At 41.0% G+C, this 21,048-nt stretch overlaps 1 protein-coding gene across 1 annotated transcript in view; it reads left to right on the forward strand.

The window, feature by feature from the left end:
* LOC134210922 (serine/arginine repetitive matrix protein 2-like) overlaps positions 1 to 21,048 on the forward strand; it is a 54,521-nt gene that overhangs the window by 23,772 nt on the left and 9,701 nt on the right. Inside the window, 9 exon segments of the mRNA XM_062687359.1 lie at positions 11,041 to 11,235; positions 11,308 to 11,477; positions 11,751 to 12,023; positions 12,082 to 12,312; positions 13,501 to 14,295; positions 20,217 to 20,354; positions 20,410 to 20,534; positions 20,596 to 20,992; positions 20,994 to 21,046. Of these exon segments, the coding sequence (XP_062543343.1) occupies positions 11,041 to 11,235; positions 11,308 to 11,477; positions 11,751 to 12,023; positions 12,082 to 12,312; positions 13,501 to 14,295; positions 20,217 to 20,354; positions 20,410 to 20,534; positions 20,596 to 20,992; positions 20,994 to 21,046 (2,377 nt within the window).

Raw genomic sequence — 21,048 nt, forward strand, 5'->3', positions numbered from 1 at the left:
TTATAGAAATGTATACAAATAAAAAATATACTTCAGAAAGATTGCAGATTTTATTTATTATATTTCTTCATATAAAACTTGTTTGAAAAATTCAACGGCAAATTGCCCAAGATGGAGAAAATTTACAAGCGACTGTTATGCGAATAGGAGCAGTCCGGACTTGGAGCACCCCGGGTGGTGTGAAGGACCAACATGAAATTCGTAGTGAATTCCTTAAAGGCGAAAAGTTGGATTTGGCAATGAATGCCTTCTGAAAATAAACTTTTAAAATAATTCTTCTGAACAATTTCTAAAGATTCTTCCCTGATCAAGAACTTAGTGTAATTGATGGTTCTATTGGGTTCTTTATGAAACTTTGTTGATAAATATCATAACGAACTACAGCAAAAGTTTACAACAAATTCCTCCCAAGCAATCAGTTTCATTTGTGAGATAAAAGGATGTATGAGCAGAGGTGCCACACTTGCGTGCCATACACAGTAAGGTACAGTGGGGCAAGTGGGTAAAGGAAATCGTATATTTCATGTTCATCAAGTCATAAAAGTTGAATATAATATTGAAAATGAACATATTTATGACATAACGAATCATCTATCCAATCTTTATATGCCTGTGAACAAGATCTTTGAAAAATACTTTTAGGATACAACATATTTGGGAAACAAAAAAATCAGTTTCAATTTTTCACTTGCCCTACATGTGGGTAAGTGAAAAATGATTTTAAAAGAGGATTTTCAATATAAGAACACATTTTCTGTTCATATATTTCATGCAAATGATAATTATACTGAATAGAACATAACTGTGATTTGTTGTGATGCTTTTTGACACTTCATGAAAGTCAAAGGGCACTAGAGTGCCTCCATTAAATGATTATGTTATTATGCTTTCTTTACTTGAATTATTTGAGATCTAATATCGCATTTCCATTTGTGTCTAACACTACTTTCTATTTCAGGTTTATAGTAAGATAATGAACCTTGGAGATAATGCAGAGAAATTATCTTTGAAATATTCATCAAACCTGGAATCATATTGTGTTTCATTAACAATCCACTTATGATTTCAGTAGAAGAATCTACATTAACAAATAAATAAATTTTATAAATTTCAACTAAATAAATCATAATTGTTGATATTTTTGCAATAGTAGTGATTCTTGTATTTAAGCTATATAAATAACGAATTATTTATCAAACATGAATTATTTAAAACACTGACACGCTTGGCACTTTGGGTTCCTGAATTTGTATTACCACGTATCACTGTAATAACCAAAAACCTTCGAATGAGTTCGAATTGGTATCATTTGTTTATATACGTTTAATAGAAATTATTTGTGTTTGGAAAATAAGAGAAATGCATTCAGTGTCGGAAAATTTTCACTTGCCCCATCCATGGTAAAAAACAAGCAAAGCAATAAAATATTTTTTTCAAAATTGTTGATGTTCATATCAATATTTTTGTGGCTGGAATTCAAAACTACAAAGAAAACCAACTTATCAATGCAATAATTGAATGTGTTATGGAAACCAACTTAAAAAAAATATTTGTATTTATTGGCACGCAAAACAACTTGTGCAAAAGATAAACTTGAAAGGTTAATAAACTTTTACTCTCTCATGTTGAAATGGTTCATTATTTCATGTTTCACTTATTCAACGCACTGATTTGAATGGCCTTGTATGATTGTTAAGTGAAATTGAATAATTCTGTGCTTCATCAGTAAAATACTTGCGTTTTTTTTACCCACTTACCCCACTGTACCTTATTAAAATAAGCACAAAAAACGACGACGGGTGGTGTAAAAAATCACGGTTTCCTGTAGAAGACGGTGTTTTGGATCTCCTGCGACTTCGTGTGGTTCCGTCAAAGTCCTGAGTTTTGAGTGCGCTGTTCTCCGGTCCGGTGGTTGTTATTTGACGGATGAGGGTCAAATTTATGGTCTGCCTTAATGGATCCTGTTGGATCATTCAGTCCTTTCATGGAAAGATTCGAAAGAAGGTCCGTTCGCGTCGGTAGAGGGCCTTGTTCCCGAAAAATAATCTTTGGTGGGTGGGGCTTTGTGGGGGTGGTGTTTGTTTAGATTTGATAATAGAGTCCAGCATCCTTCAAAAAGCAGAATATGGACATCTGGGGACATCTGTAGATGAAGTGCTCTACACTGTTCATGACTTGCTCCTGTTGCTGCTCCAAATCCGTGCCCAATTCTGGCCGAAGACACTTCTTATTCACTTTTTAACGTCGGCCAGCGGTACGGAGCGGGTGTAGACGAATCTGTCGGTGTAACGGATCTCATGGTTCCGGAGCCGTGTTTCTATCAGTTCTAGAACAGATTCAATTCGTCAGTGTTTTCTCCACTTCTGAATCGGGTGGCAATGGTGTGGTCGATCCTGGCAGGAGGCCAGCTTCTCGCTCCGTGCCAGTGGACCCGCGCCACTGGGGGGAGACCGGTGCCGGCAACATTTCTTAGGATCTGGTCAGCCTCGTCGAGGAGAGGGATCCTGAATTCTGCTGAAGTGGCAACCGCAAAAGAGGCGGCTTTGCGGCAGATGCCCATCAGAACCCGATGTCGGAAAGAAAGAATGCCGGGGTCAGCGTATGCAGCTTCAGCGGGGGTGGACGGAAGCAGGCCAGATGATAACCTGACGTAATTGTTGAAGACGGCCGAGAGATTGTTGACGAGATTCCGGTAAATAGAACACGTTATGTTGGTGGCTCTGTTCTGCCCACGATTTCATAGTTGACGTAACAACCATTGCACTTCTGCATGTATTTCGAATAATTTAGGGACAACTATTCGTATAATAATGTTTGACTCAGTAAATGAACATCAATTCCGCTTATTTCTTTAGTAATATCACCCAATTCCTTAAACCTCATCCAAGAACTAAGCGAGGGTGAAAAATATAGCACATAGTGGTGGAATGAATATATCTATTTCTTTAAATTCAACTAATGAATCTTCTGGATGCACGTAAATTAATCATTTTTTGTAAACGTTGTTTTGAAATCGATGCACAGATTCGGACAATTACGTTGAAATACGGAAGCACCATGCTGTTACTTAACTTTTATCCGCCACAGATGGTCCAGTTAGAGATAAATATTAAAGTTTTGCTTACCAGATTTGAGAGAAAGGTAACGTGCCAACTCAAATGTTTTTAGCTTGTTACATATTTTTCAATTCGAAGTGAACAAACAAGCGAGAGACATTAATCACATTAATTATGGACTACCAACATAAACCAAACGTGTTCGAATTCACTTTAAACTTTTATGTGTAGAAACGCATAAAGGGAAAGGACAAGTGTTGATATTGTAGCCGATGCAGCATGCATAGGGCCGCTCACGGCTAGTTCTGGACGGTCGAAAGTCGGCTTGTGGAAACGGCATTAGAAATTTACTTTTAATTTTTCGTCAGAATTCACCGACAGATAGGTAATATATGCTTGATAGTCAGAATAGTCCGAAGGATGATGGCCGCAAAGGCAAGCACATATTACGTCTTTTAGGTTTCCGCCGACTTGAGCGGCGAATAGCGAGCTTGAGTCGATGACCGCGTGATCAATTTGGAAAGGCGTTTCTTGCAGTGGATTATAGCGTCGGAACCCAATGACTCAGACTCGACGGTCGCATGAGTGGTCTGCCAGCTGCAGCGGCGATTAAGCTATGGTCGTGCCAGCCAATGCCCTCAAGGTTAGGTTAAGTCTCCTGTGGAGTTATAATACTTGAACCCGGATTCTTCCAGAGCTGCAGCAACACACACGAGCTGGGAACAGCTTTCATAGTGATGGGCGATATGTGAAGGCGCGTGATCGGGTGGTGGCCGATCAATGAAAGAATGTGCAGGTTGAGGATCAAAAGCCGGTTCTTCAACTTCAGCATAATCAACAACCATAGCCCACACTCCGGAAGCACTGATGATGATAAGGACTCATTTCTACGCGCAGCTGGGACGTAAGTACAGCTGCCCAAGCCACGACGTCAAAATCATCATAGGAGATTTGAACGCTCAGGTTGGCCAAGAGGAGGACCGACTATTGGGAAGTTCAGCGCCCACCGGCTGACGAACGAAAACGGCCTACGACTAATTGATTTCGCCGCCTCCAAGAATATGGCCATTCGCAGCACCTACTTCCAACACAGCCTCCCGTATCGGTACACCTGGAGATCACCACTGCAGACAGCATCACAAATCGACCACGTTCTGATTGATGGACGGCACTTCTCCGACATTATCGACGTCAGGACATATCGTGGCGCTAACATCGACTCTGACCACTATCTGGTGATGGTTAAACTGCGCCCAAAACTATCCGTCATCAACAATGTTCGGTACCGACGACCGCCGCGGTACGACCTAGAGCGACTGAAGCAACCTGATGTTGCCTGATGTTGCCATACGCGCAGCATCTCGAGGCAGCGTTGCCGGAAGAGGGTGAGCTCGATGGGGCCCCTCTTGAGGACTGCTGGAATACAGTCAAAGCAGCCATTAACGAAGCAGCGGAGAACAACGTCGGGTATATGGGTCGAAGTCGACGGAACGATTGGTTCGACGAAGAGTGCAGACAGATTCTGGAGGAGAAGCACGCAGCGCGGGCGGTCGCGCTGCAGCAAGGTACCCGGCAGAACGTGGAACGTTATAGACGGAAGCGGAGACAGCAGACCCGCCTTTTTCAGGAGAAGAAACGCCGCCTGGAAGAAGCGGAGTGCGAGGAGATGGAACAGCTGTGCCGTTCTCAAGAAACACGCAAGTTCTACCAGAAGCTCAACGCATCCCGCAAAGGCTTCGTGCCGCGAGCCGAAATGTGCCGGGATAAGGATGGGAGCATCTTGACGGACGAACGTGTGGTGATCGAAAGGTGGAAGCAGCACTACGAGGAACATCTGAATGGCGCTGAGAGTACAGGCAGTTCAAGTCAAGGCAGCGGAGGAGATGACTACGTCAGTTCAGCGGACGATGGAAGCCAACCAGCCCCCACCTTGAGGGAAGTTAAGGATACCATTCAACAGCTAAAGACCAACAAAGCCGCTGGTAAGGATGGTATCGGAGCTGAGCTCATCAAGATGGGCCCGGAAAAGCTGGCCACTTGCCTGCACAAACTGATAGTCAGAATCTGGGAAACCGAACAGCTACCGGAGGAGTGGAAGGAAGGGGTTATATGCCCCATCTACAAGAAAGGCGACAAACTGGAGTGTGAGAACTTTCGAGCGATCACCATCCTTAATGCCGCCTACAGAGTGATATCCCAGATCATCTTCCGTCGTCTGTCACCATTAGTGAACGAGTTTGTGGGAAGTTATCAAGCCGGCTTCGTTGACGGCCGCTCGACAACGGACCAGATCTTTACTGTACGGCAAATCCTTCAAAAATGCCGTGAATACCAGGTCCCAACGCACCATCTGTTCGTTGATTTCAAGGCGGATGACATGGACATTGTCGGCCGCACATTTGCAAAGGTGGCAGAACTGTACCCCCTGCCTGAAACGTGAAGCAACAAAAGTTGGACTGACAAAGACAAAGTACATGCTTGTGGGCGGAACCGAGCACGACAGGGCCCGCCTGGGAAGCAGTGTTACGATAGACGGGGATACCTTCGAGGTGGTCGAGGAATTCGTCTATCTCGGATCCTTGCTAACGGCTGACAATAACGTTAGTCGTGAAATACGAAGGCGCATCATCTGTGGAAGTCGGGCCTACTACGGGCTCCAGAAGAAACTGCGGTCGAAAAAGATTCGCCACCGCACCAAATGTGTCGCGCCGGGGACTAAGACAAGGTGATGGACTTTCGTGCCTGTTGTTCAACATTGCGCTAGAAGGTGTCATGCGGAGAGCCGGGTGTAACAGCCGGGGTACGATTTTCAACAGATTCAGTCAATTTATTTGTTTCGCGGATGACATGGACATTGTCGGCCGAACATTTGCAAAGGTGGCAGAACTGTACACCCGCCTGAAACGTGAAGCAACAAAAGTTGGACTGGTGGTGAATGCGTCAAAGACAAAGTACATGCTTGTGGGCGGAACCGAGCGCGACAGGGCCCGCCTGGGAAGCAGTGTTACGATAGACGGGGATACCTTCGAGGTCGTCGAGGAATTCGTCTATCTCGGATCCTTACTAACGGCTGATAACAATGTTAGTCGTGAAATAGGAAGGCGCATCATCTGTGGAAGTCGGGCCTACTACGGGCTCCAGAAGAAACTGCGGTCAAAAAAGATTCGCCACCGCACCAAATGTGTAATGTCCTCTACGGACATGAAACATGGACAATGCTCGAGGAGGACTTGCAAGCACTCGGAGTATTCGAGAGACGGGTGCTTAGGACCATCTTTGGCGGTGTGCAAGAAGACGGTGTGTGGCGGCGAAGAATGAACCACGAGCTCGCACAACTCTACGGCGAACCAAGTATCCAGAAGGTAGCTAAAGCCGGAAGGGTACGATGGGCAGGACATGTTGCAAGAATGCCGGACAGCAACCCTGCAAAGATGGTGTTCGCTTCCGATCCGGCAGGTACGAGACGGCGTGGAGCGCAGCGAGCGAGATGGGCAGACCAGGTGCAGAACGACTTGGCGAGCGTGGGGCGTATTCGAGGATGGAGAGATGCGGCCTCGAACCCTGTATTGTTAGCGATAAATGGTTCTTACTGTCGTCTGAGTTTTGATCCTGGTCCTTCCAGGTGTCCTGTCAGCATATACGAGTACATACACATTCGCAGATAGAACGATGAAAACCCCGTCCATAGCGATGAGGAAGAGCGTTACCACTAGGACCGACCCTTGGTGAACGCACTGCCTGGAAAAAAGTAACGTATATGCCATTTTCCAAAAAAGGTGTTAGCGAGTAGTACTCATCGAGTTCTTTAACAGAAAAATGAAAAACATTTTTATTTTTTTTATTTCTTTATTAAAGAGGCTTGCAACCCTAGGTTGGCTCACCTCTAGGATGGAAAACATGTATGTTGTGATTTGGCGCATACGTCACTTTTTCAGATTACGGCAGCGCAGGTTTCTTCGGGAAACTCGTCTGATGCTGTGTCGCAAATTAACACTTGAAAGGTTCGTCGGGTGCGGAAGTTTTTAACGAAAGCAAACATGTTGCCTGTGATACCCCACTCTTTGAGTTTGCTAAGGACCAAGGGTGTTGAAGTCCTGTCAAAAGCCTTTGCAATATCAAGTGATACAAGGTCAACATGCATGCCTTCTTCATACGCTTTTTGGAGCTCACTTCCCTTGTTGGCAAAATATGTGCTGGTGCAATGACCTGGTCGAAAATCGTGTTGACGGTAAACGAACCTTCCGTCGGCTTCTAATTTCTTGCTGAGTCGCCGGTTAAACATTCTCTCGGTTTTGAACGCCCAAGAGGTTAGGGAGACTGATCTAAACTTAGATGTATCTCGGCTTGTAACGCGCCTCAACGGGATGGGCACAACAAAACTTTTCCTCTAGTCGTCCGGGAAGGTGCGGTTTTCGCAAAGATCGTTCAAGATTTTGAGAAAATGGTCCTTAGCGACCGGAGGGATCTTTTTTAGCATGGAATACCCCGATTTATCCTGTTGCACTTAGAAAGTGCGTGGGCCAACTCACCTGCTGAAAAAGGCTAGTTTAGCAGGCAGTTTTACTTTATTTGGAATTTTATCATGAACTTTTAGTGGAGTTCTTCAGAGTATACTTGAAGGATATTTGAAGGAACGTTGAGAAATACTCCTGGAATAATTCTTGATAATATCTTTCAAACCATAGGGGAGGCATTTCTTAAGCAATCTTAGAGAAACTATTAGGAAGCATCCATAGATTACGTACCCAACTAACAATTTTGGTGCTAAAAGCTTCAACTTCTAGCCTTTGGCTGTATAATATTTGAATAAAAGCAGCCAATACTGAATAAAAGAAAAGCCTCTGCAAATAATCCCTTAAACTTCAACTCGACTATTACCCAAATATCTATCAGCTAGTCAGTGTGCCGAATATATTTAATCTTTTATCGTTTATGCAGCTTTCATATAGTCATAAAACAGCTCTGTCTGAATTAGCAACAAAGCTTATCGGTTAAGAGCTCATGTATGTAACTGAGTTGCTTGTTAGCAACTTCCCACATTACGGTGAGTAACATTCACAATGAAAACGTTTTCGCTGTTGTTATAGCACTAACAATATAGCGTAATGGCGCTATAAATGAACTAACGAAGCTTTAAGGCAACTTCTGTATCTTTGAAGATTACACAACGTTTAAGTAAACCTTATATTGCTTCTTTTAATAGCTTATCAGTATGGAACGTCAAAACCGCGATGTTTACATTTGATTTTTGTTGCCGGAGCTGTGTATGAGCTATTGATTTCTGTAATGCAGCTACAATGGTATTCACCTGCTCTTATAGCAACTGACAAAGCGCTGTCATTAATGCTAGCAGTAGCGTAAGAAAACAAGCCATTTAGAAGCGATATTTCTGTTGACGGCTACTGTTAAACGATTAGCAGCAGAGTAGCAACTACACAGATCGAGAAAATGTTGCCTAAAAACAATTTCAGCGATTGATGATGCATAAAAGTTAGGCAACAGAACATGCTGATAGATGTTTGAATAATGGTTGGAATAATGCTGAAAGCATAATTTTTAAACTTATGTGCTGAAAGCAGCATGTAGGCCTCTTTCTAACGTTTATACAGCATGAATCTGAAAATAGCGTTATAGCCTATTCAGATTGGGCTATTTATGATAGCCTATTCAGATTACGCCATTAATGACATAATAATTGGCGTTTCAGGGTAAATACGCTTTATGATGTCATTATTTACGTAATATTCCATACATTTTGCGCTGTCAAAAGATACCCGCTAAAAAGAGTCACAAAGAATTTATTACGAACAATTATTACGAGAGAGCTTTCGTTCTAACTGGGATGCAGGGAGAAATTTAACAAAACAAAACTGACAAGCGTCACGCTCTCTTTGCCAGAGAGAAAATTCTCTCTGTTTTCATTTCGTTTCGTAGTTGACAGTCATGCTCTTTCTGTCGCTGCAGGGTCGAATGCATGTTAGATGGAAATCTTCTGAGCGCTGAAGAATAACTCGGATTGTGATGGTTTTGTGGAAAGCATTTTATATGATGAAAAATAATGATGATAATTATTTATTCTCCACTTATTCAACATGAATTGTTTAAAAACAGATGCTCTCTAGAATTAACATGAAGTATTTAACTTAAACCTAGATTTAATAGAACAAATCGAATAAATTTTCAAAGTTCAAGGGCCAATGCGGAAGACAATTTAAAACGTAGGAATGGTTGTAAAACGAATATATTTGATGAATAAACATGATTTCATAAATTGTTTCAATTCTGCTCCTTGAATGGCTTAATATACTTTGGATTTCAACATTTTTCACGTGGGACAACTGTACGATTTGAATGGGATGTATATATAAAGTAGAATAACCTTAAATAAAACATGGATTGGTAATGCATTAATTCATCCAAAATCCAGTTTAAATTATATCACATTCACACGATTCGATTTTGTTAGAAGCTGTATCATTGATTGTCGAATAGAACGCAATGGTTCAGTTTCCATTTTTGAAAAAAAATTAAATTGCTGAGTTGCCCTTCATACATGGAGATACTGGTGGGAATACATTGTAGTTCGATAATATGTCTTGAAAATTGGGCCAGTGGTCCTTTTTTTATTTATTTGTGAGAATTCCCAAAAGTATCTAAATTTTCTATCAAATCTCCGTTCGATCATAGTACAGAATCAAAATACTTTTTAAACTAGGAGGAAGAGTCTGATTCCCGAAGAACGGCGCACCCAACTAATGAATGTAGCTTCGCTCATTATCCTTAATGAGAGCTTCAAATATTCTTCGAAAATCCTTTTCAATTTTTTTTATATTTTTTTCGTAGAAACTTTGTTCAGAAAAAATGTTCGATTGTCGCCACACAAATGCTTGATTTCGCAAATTAAATTTTAAAACTCTCCTTGAATTCAACCCTGTATTAGCGTGCAAATGAGGAAACATGGAAACGTCAAGATATATTATCTTGCTGTAGTCTGAACACCTCGTAATAATTGGATACCCGCTCACTTAACAAAGTCATAAATAGCCCAATCTGAATAGGCTATTAGTAAAACAACCTATAGGGTATGCGAAGAAGCACATCCATAATTTTCTTTGTTATTTACAGATGTCAAAGTGACAGTGATGACAGAGCAGCGGCCATTGAATCAGGAGATCAGGAGTTCGAATCTAGGTAGCAACAAAATTTATATTTGAGTTTTCACAAAAAAAAACATTGAATAAACTTCCGAAATTTACTCTCCTCTCAAATAATATTTAATCAAATTGAATTCAATGGCTGTATAAAACTTATTTAACAGATTCAAAAAATCTGAATAAGCGCCATTGAAGCGAATTATATTACTAAATGGTTTAGTAAAGATTGAGAAAAAATTGTGTAACATGCTGTAAAGTAGTTGTGCAGACACGTCAAAAATAGCTGAATAGATTCGTCAGATTTGCTGGTAAAGCATTGAATAGAAGTTCTTGATCATATGTATAGCACACATATTCAGCTTGAAGCCGTATAGACGAGTTGAAATAACATTTACATTGACATTAAATGTTAGTTGGGTAACGCTTAGAGGGAGAGGAGGGGTTGTCTGAAATGTGACAATCCATACAAAAATTTCAAATGATTCATACAAAAAGTGTGACATAGGGGGCGGGGGGTGAAATGGCTGATTTTTGCGTTACGTCATTAATGTATCTTAATGGTTTTCTGTTAAAATCTGCTGATATGATAATTTTGGTGTTAATCCCTATAATCGGGAATCTGAAAATTTGATTCTGAATCGACATCCTGTATATGTAAAGTTACAAAGTAGGAGATATTGAACGGGCCTGGGATTAAACCCACAACCTTCTGCGTATGAGGCAGAAGTGGTAGCCATATGACACCCAAGCTAGTTTTCATTTACTAAAATTTACTAAATAATTTACTAAAAAGTTGTCCTATATTTATTCATCCTTCTGTTGTTCGACAGGATTTGGAGGAAGCTCTTCTGACCGATGTCGACACCGAGAGCGAGGTTGATCTAAAAGTCTACAGCGCTCGCCTGTTGCCGGATCTCATTGTTGCTCTGCTGAAGGGTTGTGACACGCTCAGCCAGATCGTATCACACATCAGCCCGAGTAACTATCAGATGTTCCTGAGGCGATTATTTCGTCAGAAATGTCAGGTAATTAAGCGATAATTTGGAATCTGAATATGAAGTATGTATTAAATTAAAAAAATATATCTCTGTTCACAGGAATATAACATCGACAATCCGTTCAACGAGGATACTGATTTTGAAAAGCTACCGCTTCGCACCAAGATCCTTATTTTAAAGTACCTGTGTGACTTTCGCTTGGACTCTGCCGACGTTTTCAATAGATTTGCCAACCTCGAAGCCGACAGTTTGCGAGTCGAGCCATTAGGGTAAGTGTGTAGAAGTACAATTTTTATCAATATACAAGGGTACTGTTCCGTTTTCCATCTCACTGATTGTTCATCTCATTGAGAAACAACGAAATATAGCATCAATCTCGTCGTTTCTTTTTGCTAAAATGCGTGCTCACTGCTGAAAAATCGAAAAAAAATAAGCAGCAATTTTTTTCATTGCTTTGTTTTCGGTGAGATGAACATGGATGAGTGCCGAACAGTTCCCCTAGGTCCGGTATCTTACATTATTTTTGTCTTATTTTTATATAGCTTTGACAGTAAAGGTTCTGCTTACTGGTACTTCTTCGGCACAAGACTCTACCGGGAAGATTACGACGTTCCAACTGGTAAGGGTAGCAAATCAGCAAAGCGGTCTGTTTGGCAAGTCATTTGCTTTACTGAAGACGACTGGAGAAATCTGGCTGGAAAGTTCAAGCGCTCAAAACACGAAAACGAGCGTGCATTGCTACACCAGTTGGAAGAGAATTTTCTTCCGAACATACCAAAAATCTTCCGCGATAAAGAGCGCGAGAGAAGGAATAAGTATGTTCATTATCCGTTGTTGAATATAGACAATCAATAACATCCTTTTCCATTGTAGGCTTCTAGAGCGACGTACCTCATCCCGTATCAAGGTCTACGAAGAACGTCGCCTAGCCGATCATTTTCGCCAGAAAGAGGTCGAAGAAGCTCAGAAAGCACTACTCAAAGAACAGCGCAAGCTCCAAGGAAAGTGCGATCCAGAACCAGAGGACTTCCGACCCCAAAAAGAAATATTAGCCGATCAAAAGGCTAGGCTAGCTGAAGACAGAGCTAAACGCGCCGAACGACGGTTAGGAACCAGAGATATTAAGCTATTATAAAGCCAAACACATCAAACCAAAAAAAAAACACGCAAGAGAAGAGCAAAACAACACCAAAATATAATAACATCTACAGCGTCAGCCAATCAATCACTAGACCATCATTGATCTCTCTAAGCGCAAAATTTGTCTTCAAAAGTCTAGTTCATATGAGAGCTGTCCCGTGATTGAATAGATGTTATTTTGTATCCTCTTCTATCGTTAGTTGCTGTATGTATGCATGATGTTAAAATCATCATTTCATTTTTATTTCTTTCCTTTAGTTAAGTGACTAAATTTCCTCAACTATTTTATTTTCATTCGTTCATTTCATTTTCATTTTTGCTTTTTTGAAAGTTCAACATACTGCTTATAAGGGGAAACTCACATGGCATAAGGCAACGAATATTTGGTAAAAGAATTAAATTGTTACTATGTAAATAAAAAATAGGATAACAGGGCATAGACAACTTTAACCAGCAGGATAAACCTATCTCGAAACAATTGATTGTCCCCAACTGCAACAGATGTAGTTGCCTTTCAATGTAGTTTTTTATAAAATCTGTTAGATATTTGTCAACATTTAGACAGAAACACGGCCATCTGTTGACATGATTTTAAATTTAACTTCTGGATAATATAATCGCGGTTTAAAAAATTTGTTCAAGATAATATTGTGCTTTACAGATATTGACCAGGACATAACTGCTAGAGGCTAGTCCCTTGTGTTACTTGTTTTTCGCATTCTTTTTATTTCATATTCTTAAAATTATGCCAAATAAACATTGGGCACTACGACTACAACCGTTTGTGTATTCATCATTTGGTTTAAAATGCCTAGCGCATAAACAAAACAATTGCTATTTGACACGAATTTTAAATTAGTACATTTTGAAATAACCCAAATATCGCGATTTGGAATGACCTCAACAAACTTATTTCATGCAATCAAAATTGAACGATATTTTTCTCTGTAGTTAATATAAAACGACAGAAACAAAACAACTATTTTTAATATTCTAAGAGTAATTAAAAGCTTTTAGAACATATTGCTTCAGTATATTCCTCAGCTATGATAACGGTGCTATGCCACGTGGGTAACTCCTTGCTTTTATACCGTCAGCATTTCAAATATTCTAATCTTAAGTTTTCCATCGTCTTCTCTCCATCTATTCTAGGTCACGTTCGAATTCGGTCTCAAGTATAGTATCCACCTATGCCAGCTCGCCAGAACCTCTCACGAGTGATTTTATTTTTCAGCCAAAAGAAAGCGAATGTCTAACTTTTAGAAAACACTCGTCTGGTGGGGCGAAACATTCCGCAACCGTTATTGTTAGTAATCCACCCGCTTCCCCTTCCTCGGAGCTAGGCTCCGAACCGAGTTCAAGTGCGGACATTGAAGTGCACCCGGGTGCTTCCAAGCAAGATCCCGACGAAGTGTTAGAAGAAGAAAACATCGACGACGAAGAAGATCTCGAAGAGGACAGTGCAAGTGTGATCGTCGTCGATCAAGTGAACATTACAAACTTTACTGAAGTTGGGTCAAGTATTAGTGTTGCCAGTGGGACGACCACAACCAGCAGTGGGATCAGCAGTCGTGAGCAGCGTGAAAAGACACCATCGACAACCCCCACGCCTTCGCCTCCATCAGCATCACAGCCAGAGGAAGAGTGCCCTCTGCCGACGGCCAGTGAACCAGTGAAGCGAAAGTCCAAATTGAGTGCAGAGATTGAAGGACTGCTACAATACAATCGAAACATGGCCCCAACTACGACCAAACTGCCCGGGCGGCAAACCAACAATTCGCTGTCATCGGTCACAGGACCGGTGATCCTGCCGTTCACCGAAACTCCACCACCGAAAACGTCGAGTAACAGCTCGAGTAGCAAGAGTGGGGAATCGACTGCCGTTGCTGGCAGCGGTGGAACTACCAGTACCAGTGGAAGGAAAAAGAAGAGCAAAGCTTCAGAAGTGTGAGTTTTATTTGGAAAATATTTAATCATCATTTGCTTGGAGAATGCGTGGCTTATTTAGTAATTTTATACTCATATTAACAATGCAAAGTAGGCGTAGCTGTTTAATGCTGTAAATGCTAATACAATTATTTGTCCTATTTGATTATAAAAAGTTCAATGATTAGTTTCTTGTCTTAATAACAAAATAAAGAAATCATCATACAGTCGACTCACCATAAATCGTTGATATTCTCGTTCGCTTCCATCTTCAAACATTTTTTCATTCTTCATAACCATTAAAACGTGATCTGATAGTCAATTGTTGTTAGTTTTTATTCTCGTATGTCATTTTTTTTTAACGGAATTCTGCGAACAGACACCTGAGGAGTTTAACTCATGGAGTGTGAAGATGGGTGTTATAAAAAAGCTCACCGACCCACTAAAACCAAAACCTTTTCGTCAGTCCGTACCGCCCGCAATTATTTAATACTTCAAAGGGGGGGGGGGGCTATTGAGAACACTAACACGTTTGCTAACGAACAAGGCGTTTTAAAACCCATAGACTGGTGGTGGCAACCTCACCACCCGTCGATCGCATTCCATGACAGTATCCTAACGGTCTGTACCAGTAACTCACTTAGGAGACGAGCAACCCGGCAATAACAATCGCTCATGGACCGCAATTACCTCTGTACTTACATACTGAGGTCCCCGCAGCCCACCCGCGACATGTCCCTACTGTAGCTGCTGATTTTGTTCAAAACACCACCATCGCTGCAGCTTCGACATAGTCTGTTGAGCTGCTGTGTTCACCACATTCCAAAAATCATCACCCCGGCACGTTCTCTCGATGACGTTGTCCGGGGTCAAATCCAGGCCGCTGACAAGCAGCATGTCATTTCGCTCAATATAGAATCGCGGGCATGCAAACATCACATGTTCCGCCGACTTCACCTCGCCTGTGCATTCCGGGCACTCCGCAAATGCAGAAGCTTTTGATGATGTTGCTGTTAATCCAGTGACAAAATAGGTTGGACTTGGAACCTCGAATTTTAGAGGATTTCCAGGAAGTACTAGCGAAGGACGAATCGCCCACGAGGCGAGCTGTTCGCAAGCGACTTTACAAGTGTTTTTGGAAGGTGGACACAAGTGCTTTTCTGCTCGGAAGTTTCTGACGACTAGGTGACAAAATAGTTCGGACTTGGAATCTCGACCGGTGCGTGATTTCCAGAGATCGCTTGCGCGAAGTACTGTGACTGTCCTACTGAGGGAACTTGAAGGCGAATCGCCGTAGCAAGCTGGCAAGCAACTTGAAAAGTGAGTTTCGGTGGTTGGCAAGGGGTTTCCTGCTCGGGAACTTCTGGCGATGTAAATCCAGTGACAAAATAGTTCGGACTTAGAATCTCGATTGGTGCGCGATTTCCAGAAAGTACTAGCGATAAGGGCTGTGATTGTCCTCCTATCGATACCTGAGAGTTAATTGACGGTGGGCTAAGTCGGGAAGCAGCTTGACCACATCTGTCCGATGATGGGTTAATAATTCCTTCCTCCGCGGCTGCAGGTAATGTAGCTTTAACGAAATATTTTCCAGTGTCGATAGGCACTAGCGGTACGGGCTGAGAAATTTGTTTTTCTGTGTCAGGGCGAGGTTGTCAAATAGGTGCGTTTTACGGTTGTATAGCCTTTTTATATTATTGTTAGCCATTCCCAGGTTAACTTCGACAGATGAAGTCAGTAGAAAGTTCATTCTGTCTGATCTACGTGATTTTCCAGGTGGCATTGAAGTGTGGGTTCTTCTCCCGGAACTCTGGAAGATTAATTTCTGAGATTTTGAAATTCTGGGATCTCTGCCACCAGCGATTCTTTCTGCAGAAGTTCTGGGGATTCAAGACTCCTCCAAGAATTCGAGAGCTCCCACACTAAGAATTTTGAGGAATTGCTCCGTTAAGAGTTGTACTCTTTAATTCTGAGAAAATCTCCTTCCAGAAATTTTGCGAAGTTCCTTCTTTAGCAATTATGGGAAACTCGTATTTCAAGAATACATGGTTATACTAAATACTGAAGAAATGTTTAAGTAGAAAACGAAGTGCGTATACATTGCGTTTGATACATAAAAATTAATTAGTGGAAGTAAATGGAAGATTAATAGTTTTTTAACCGTGTAACATTTCCCCTCGCAAATAATTATTCATTTCTCGCAAATAATTAATCAGTTCTGATCATTTATAGCTTCAGAAATTATTGAAAATTCATCCTCCAAGGAGTTCAGGTCTTTGTCCCCCTGCAGACTGTCATTTTTCTTTAATTTAAAAAAATCTGCTCCATGGACTCTGGGAAACTGATTTTCCAATCGTTCTTCCATCTCGAGGAATTCTGGGGATTTCCTTCCTCAGGAGGTCTGAGAACTTACCCATTCAAGAATTATGGGGAATAATTCCACCAAAAAAAACTTAAGAACTGCAGCACGAAGCCCCATCCACCCCCCCCCCCCCCCGAAACGTTTTCCTTTTTCAAAAACTCACGTGAAATCTACCCCAGATATTTTGGAGAAATTCTCCTTCAGGAATTGTAGAAACTTGTTATACATTAATTGTGGAATACTTGCCAGCTACTCTACAACCATGTTTGTACATAGAATAATTAGATTTTGCATACATTTCTATCCTTATAGTCATTGAGACATAAGAAATAAGAAAGAGACATAAAAAATAAAGATAGATAAATAAATAAATATTTCTCCTACAAGAATTCCTTCTACAGAAATTCTCCTAAAACTCATTTAGGAATTTTGCCCCATCAAAGGTCAGGGCAATTTCTCACACACGAATTTTGTGGAATCCCTCTTCCAGACATTAAGATGAATTCTCCTTAACGAATTTGGAGGAATTTATCCTCTGAGGATCCTGGCAATCTCTCTATAACTCTGGGGAATTGCTTCCTCACGAAATATGTGGAAATCTTCACCTATGAATTATAGGAAATTTCTTTTCATTATATTCTTGGGAATTCTTTCGATAGGACTTCTAAAAAGTTCCTTCCACTGGAATTTTTGTAAAATTGTAAGGGAATGGTGGTTTATTCCATCAGTTTCTTAATTCACTTCAAGAATTCCTTATCTATGAGTTTTAGAGATTCCCTTTTCCAGAAGCTCTGTGGAATGAATAATACGTGTCCTAGAATTTCTGTATGGGAAACTACTGGAAAATTTCCATGTAAATTTTTGAAGGATTTTCAGACCTTTAGGAATTTTCTCATCTGATCTTTTTTGTTGGTATTACATCCCCCATTTGGAAATTGCCGTATCACAGCTTGGTGCTCATCAAGCACTTCTGCAGTTTTTATCTGCGAGGTTTCTTAGAAGATTAACTATTTTTGCATTCCTATGCCATAACACTAGCACGATGATGCTCATAGGTATAAGGAAGAACAAAAAAACTTTCACTGTCCCACGAAATAGATCCAGTCACCTTCTATGGCCTCGCTTTGTGGCTGGAACTAGGAATAAAGAACCCTTCCGGACGAACTGTTGAAGAATTCCTGGAGAGAAAGTAAAGAAATTCCTAACGAAACTTTTAAAGGAATCTTGGATGCATTTTCTCATTGTACTCTTAAAGGATTATTTAACAGCGTACAATATAAATTATGCTCATTGCTATTAATGCACGAGACGAGAGAACAACCGCGGCGTGGCGCCGCCTAAGCTGTTACCGCCGTTGGAAAATAGCGTTCACGCCGCCGCCGGTTCAAAGTGGATCGGCGCACATGTCTACCTTTAAAACACGTGCTGGCCCAGAATAAAGAGGGTCGCACATAGGATACGTTTGCGTTACGTTTGGCACATTTCCCATGGAAAAACTATCAAACGCAAACGAATCGCCTCTCCTTTTAAAGCACGCATTTGCCCAAACTAATGTGAAAGAGTAAATGACACTTTCTTTCGAAGCATCCGCTTCTCCAGAATAATGCTTCCTTCTTTAAAAGACAATGACACACGCGAAAAAGAAAATGTTACCTTCTTTTATGGAGCGTACACACAAAAGATATTTTAGTTACTAGATAAAGATTGTCGCTTCGGTTCCCTTTGTTCTGCTGTACGAAAAATGTGTGGTACTAAACTGTCATATCGTATGTATTTTTCCTTCATTGACATTAAGATCCCCTATCCTCGCCAGCAAAATATGTTCCAGACAGCGACGACAGCGACAATCTTTATCTAGTAACTAAAATATCTTTTGTACACACGGTCAAGCAGTTTAACCAACATTGACTCCACCTCTCGTTTATTCAAAAATTCATCAAGTTTTACCAACAGCGGCACGAACAATCAATTTATTCGACCAACAATATCACACACGAACGACCGAAGTGCCAACTTGAGCACCAACCATCAAGTAAATATATGGGGGTTTGTGCAACTTCAGTACAAATGCTCAAAAATGTTCGGCGAACCATGACTCCGCCCCCGACAACACAAACCAAAATCAAACCGTTTTAATTTTTTCCGTGCCGGTGACAAGCGCGGTGTCATCATAATCAATAGACATAGCCCGCTGTCATCATTGAAACGCAGTATGAAAAAAAATATAGCCCTGGACATTCTGACTACGATCTGGCGATAGGCTAAACAATAGGATGTCAGTAGCTTGATTTTTTCCAACCGAGCCGCCAACTGTCAAATAATTGCTCGAACAACTTCACACACGTTCAAACAAAGCAGCAAGCGTTTTATTGAGGGTGGAGTCAATGTTCGTCAAACTGCTTGACTGGTGTGTACGCTGCATTAAACAACGCGGTAGCTCGGAATAAGACGAGTGAGTAAATGACTCATACTTTAAACAATTTGTATATGTCATTTTTGACTGATTAGTTTCTATTTTCAACTTAATTATTGAAACGCGATCTAATGAAGTATAAAAATGAGCCAGAAAGTGAGCACATGTTTTTTTAATTTTTGACAAATTCAGGGCAATGGTCAGTCAGGGTAATGATAATCCGAAGTAGTGACCATTCGGGGTAATGGGTTATTCAGGGGCAATAGTTTTTCGGGGTACTGGCGTTCGGGTTAGTGACATTCGGGGCAGTGTCATAGAATCAAATCAAGCATGCTCGTATGTTTTTGGATAGTTCCAAATCTAGGGAACCTTCGTTACCACGATCGTTTTGTTTTGCAGTCGCGGATTTCATTTTGTTAGTCGCGAATTTCGCGGAATGGAATTTGCTCAGTTTGTAACAGCCCTGCTGCATTCCTCGTAAATGTGAATATAATGCTCACTCTAGTCATAATCAACGTTGGCTGTCTTGCCCCATATGGGGATCTTGCCCCACTTTTCCCTAATGCACAATGCGATTTGAGAAAGAATGAAAATCGTGTAGAGCAACCGCGAAACAACGTGAAATTATATACGTCGAAATGGTTTGATGCAAATTCTTATGCGATCTTATGAAAATGTTGCCATTCAGATATGTACCACTTAACATTTTGATATTAAATGCATGCATGTTATTTTCGTAGTTAAAGTTTACCACCCTTATTACCGAATGTAGTTCATTTCAAATATTTGAATTAGGACTAAATGACCCCCCTTTTTCTCCCTGTCGTTACCTTGTACATAACAAAACCAACCTACACGCGTGACGGAATGCACAAATCCATTGAACTGATGGAATAAACCTGCACGATTGTGTTCTAACCGACCTTTCAAACAAATGTGTGCTCTATGATCACCTCAACCTGGAAAATGGTATTCATCCCTGACGACGGACCATGGTATTCATCACAATTCACCAATGTCTTATAAATATCATCGCACCATAAAACTCCGGGGTCATCAACGGACGTGAAAATGGAACCGACACACCTTTTGTTGCACCAAATTATATCAAAATAGAACAAGTTTTTTCACTACCACGACCACCTCCACTTTAATTTCGTCGTTTAGTTTTACGGAAACCGAAGAGGTCCTGCAGATCGGTATGCATAAAGTTTTGGAATACATCAAAAACCATGATGACGCTTGGCCATTCGTGGATCCGGTCGACGAGGACATCGCACCGCGCTATTATTCGATCATTAGGAGGTAGGTTTTCAAATTGCTCTTCTATAAGTATAACGCAAATTGGAAAATATTACAGACCGATGGATCTGCAAAAGATGGAAGAGAAGCTGGACAACGGGGAGTATCTAACATTCAGTGACTTCCGCAATGATTTTAAGCTGATAGTAAACAACTGTCGGCTTTATAACGGCCAAGCAAATGGTAAGTGAAAGTAAATTTCAGGCAAATATTCCTTCAATTCTAACCGATTATGCTTTGACAGAATATACCGAAATGGTGAATAACTTGCAGTTGGCATTCGAAAAAGCGAAGAAGAAGTACTTCGATTCAAATTCCTCGGACGAAGAGCAAACCCTCGAATATCCGATCTTCAAGGAGAAACCATTCGGAAATAGTGGCGGGAAAACCATTAGTGAGTCTCCCGGGAGCAGCGGTACCAGTGTTGTTAACAATAGTAAACATACGAATGAAAACAAAAGCGATAGCAGCAGCAAAAAAAGTAACAACGTTAAAAACAGTAGCATCAGCAGCAGCAGCGTTGTAAAGGATGCTAAAAATGATAAAAAGAAGGAAAAGTAAAAAGTTCTCACAAAAGGGAAGCATGAAGCCGACGATTGCAGCGATAAGAGCAAAACTCTTAGCAGTGGTACCAGCAGTAATGTCAAAAGGAAAACTGAATGCCGAAGATGAATCCAAAAGTAACAAAAGTGGTATT

Source organism: Armigeres subalbatus, chromosome 2 (assembly GCF_024139115.2).
Source record: "Armigeres subalbatus isolate Guangzhou_Male chromosome 2, GZ_Asu_2, whole genome shotgun sequence".
NCBI lineage: Eukaryota > Metazoa > Arthropoda > Insecta > Diptera > Culicidae > Armigeres > Armigeres subalbatus.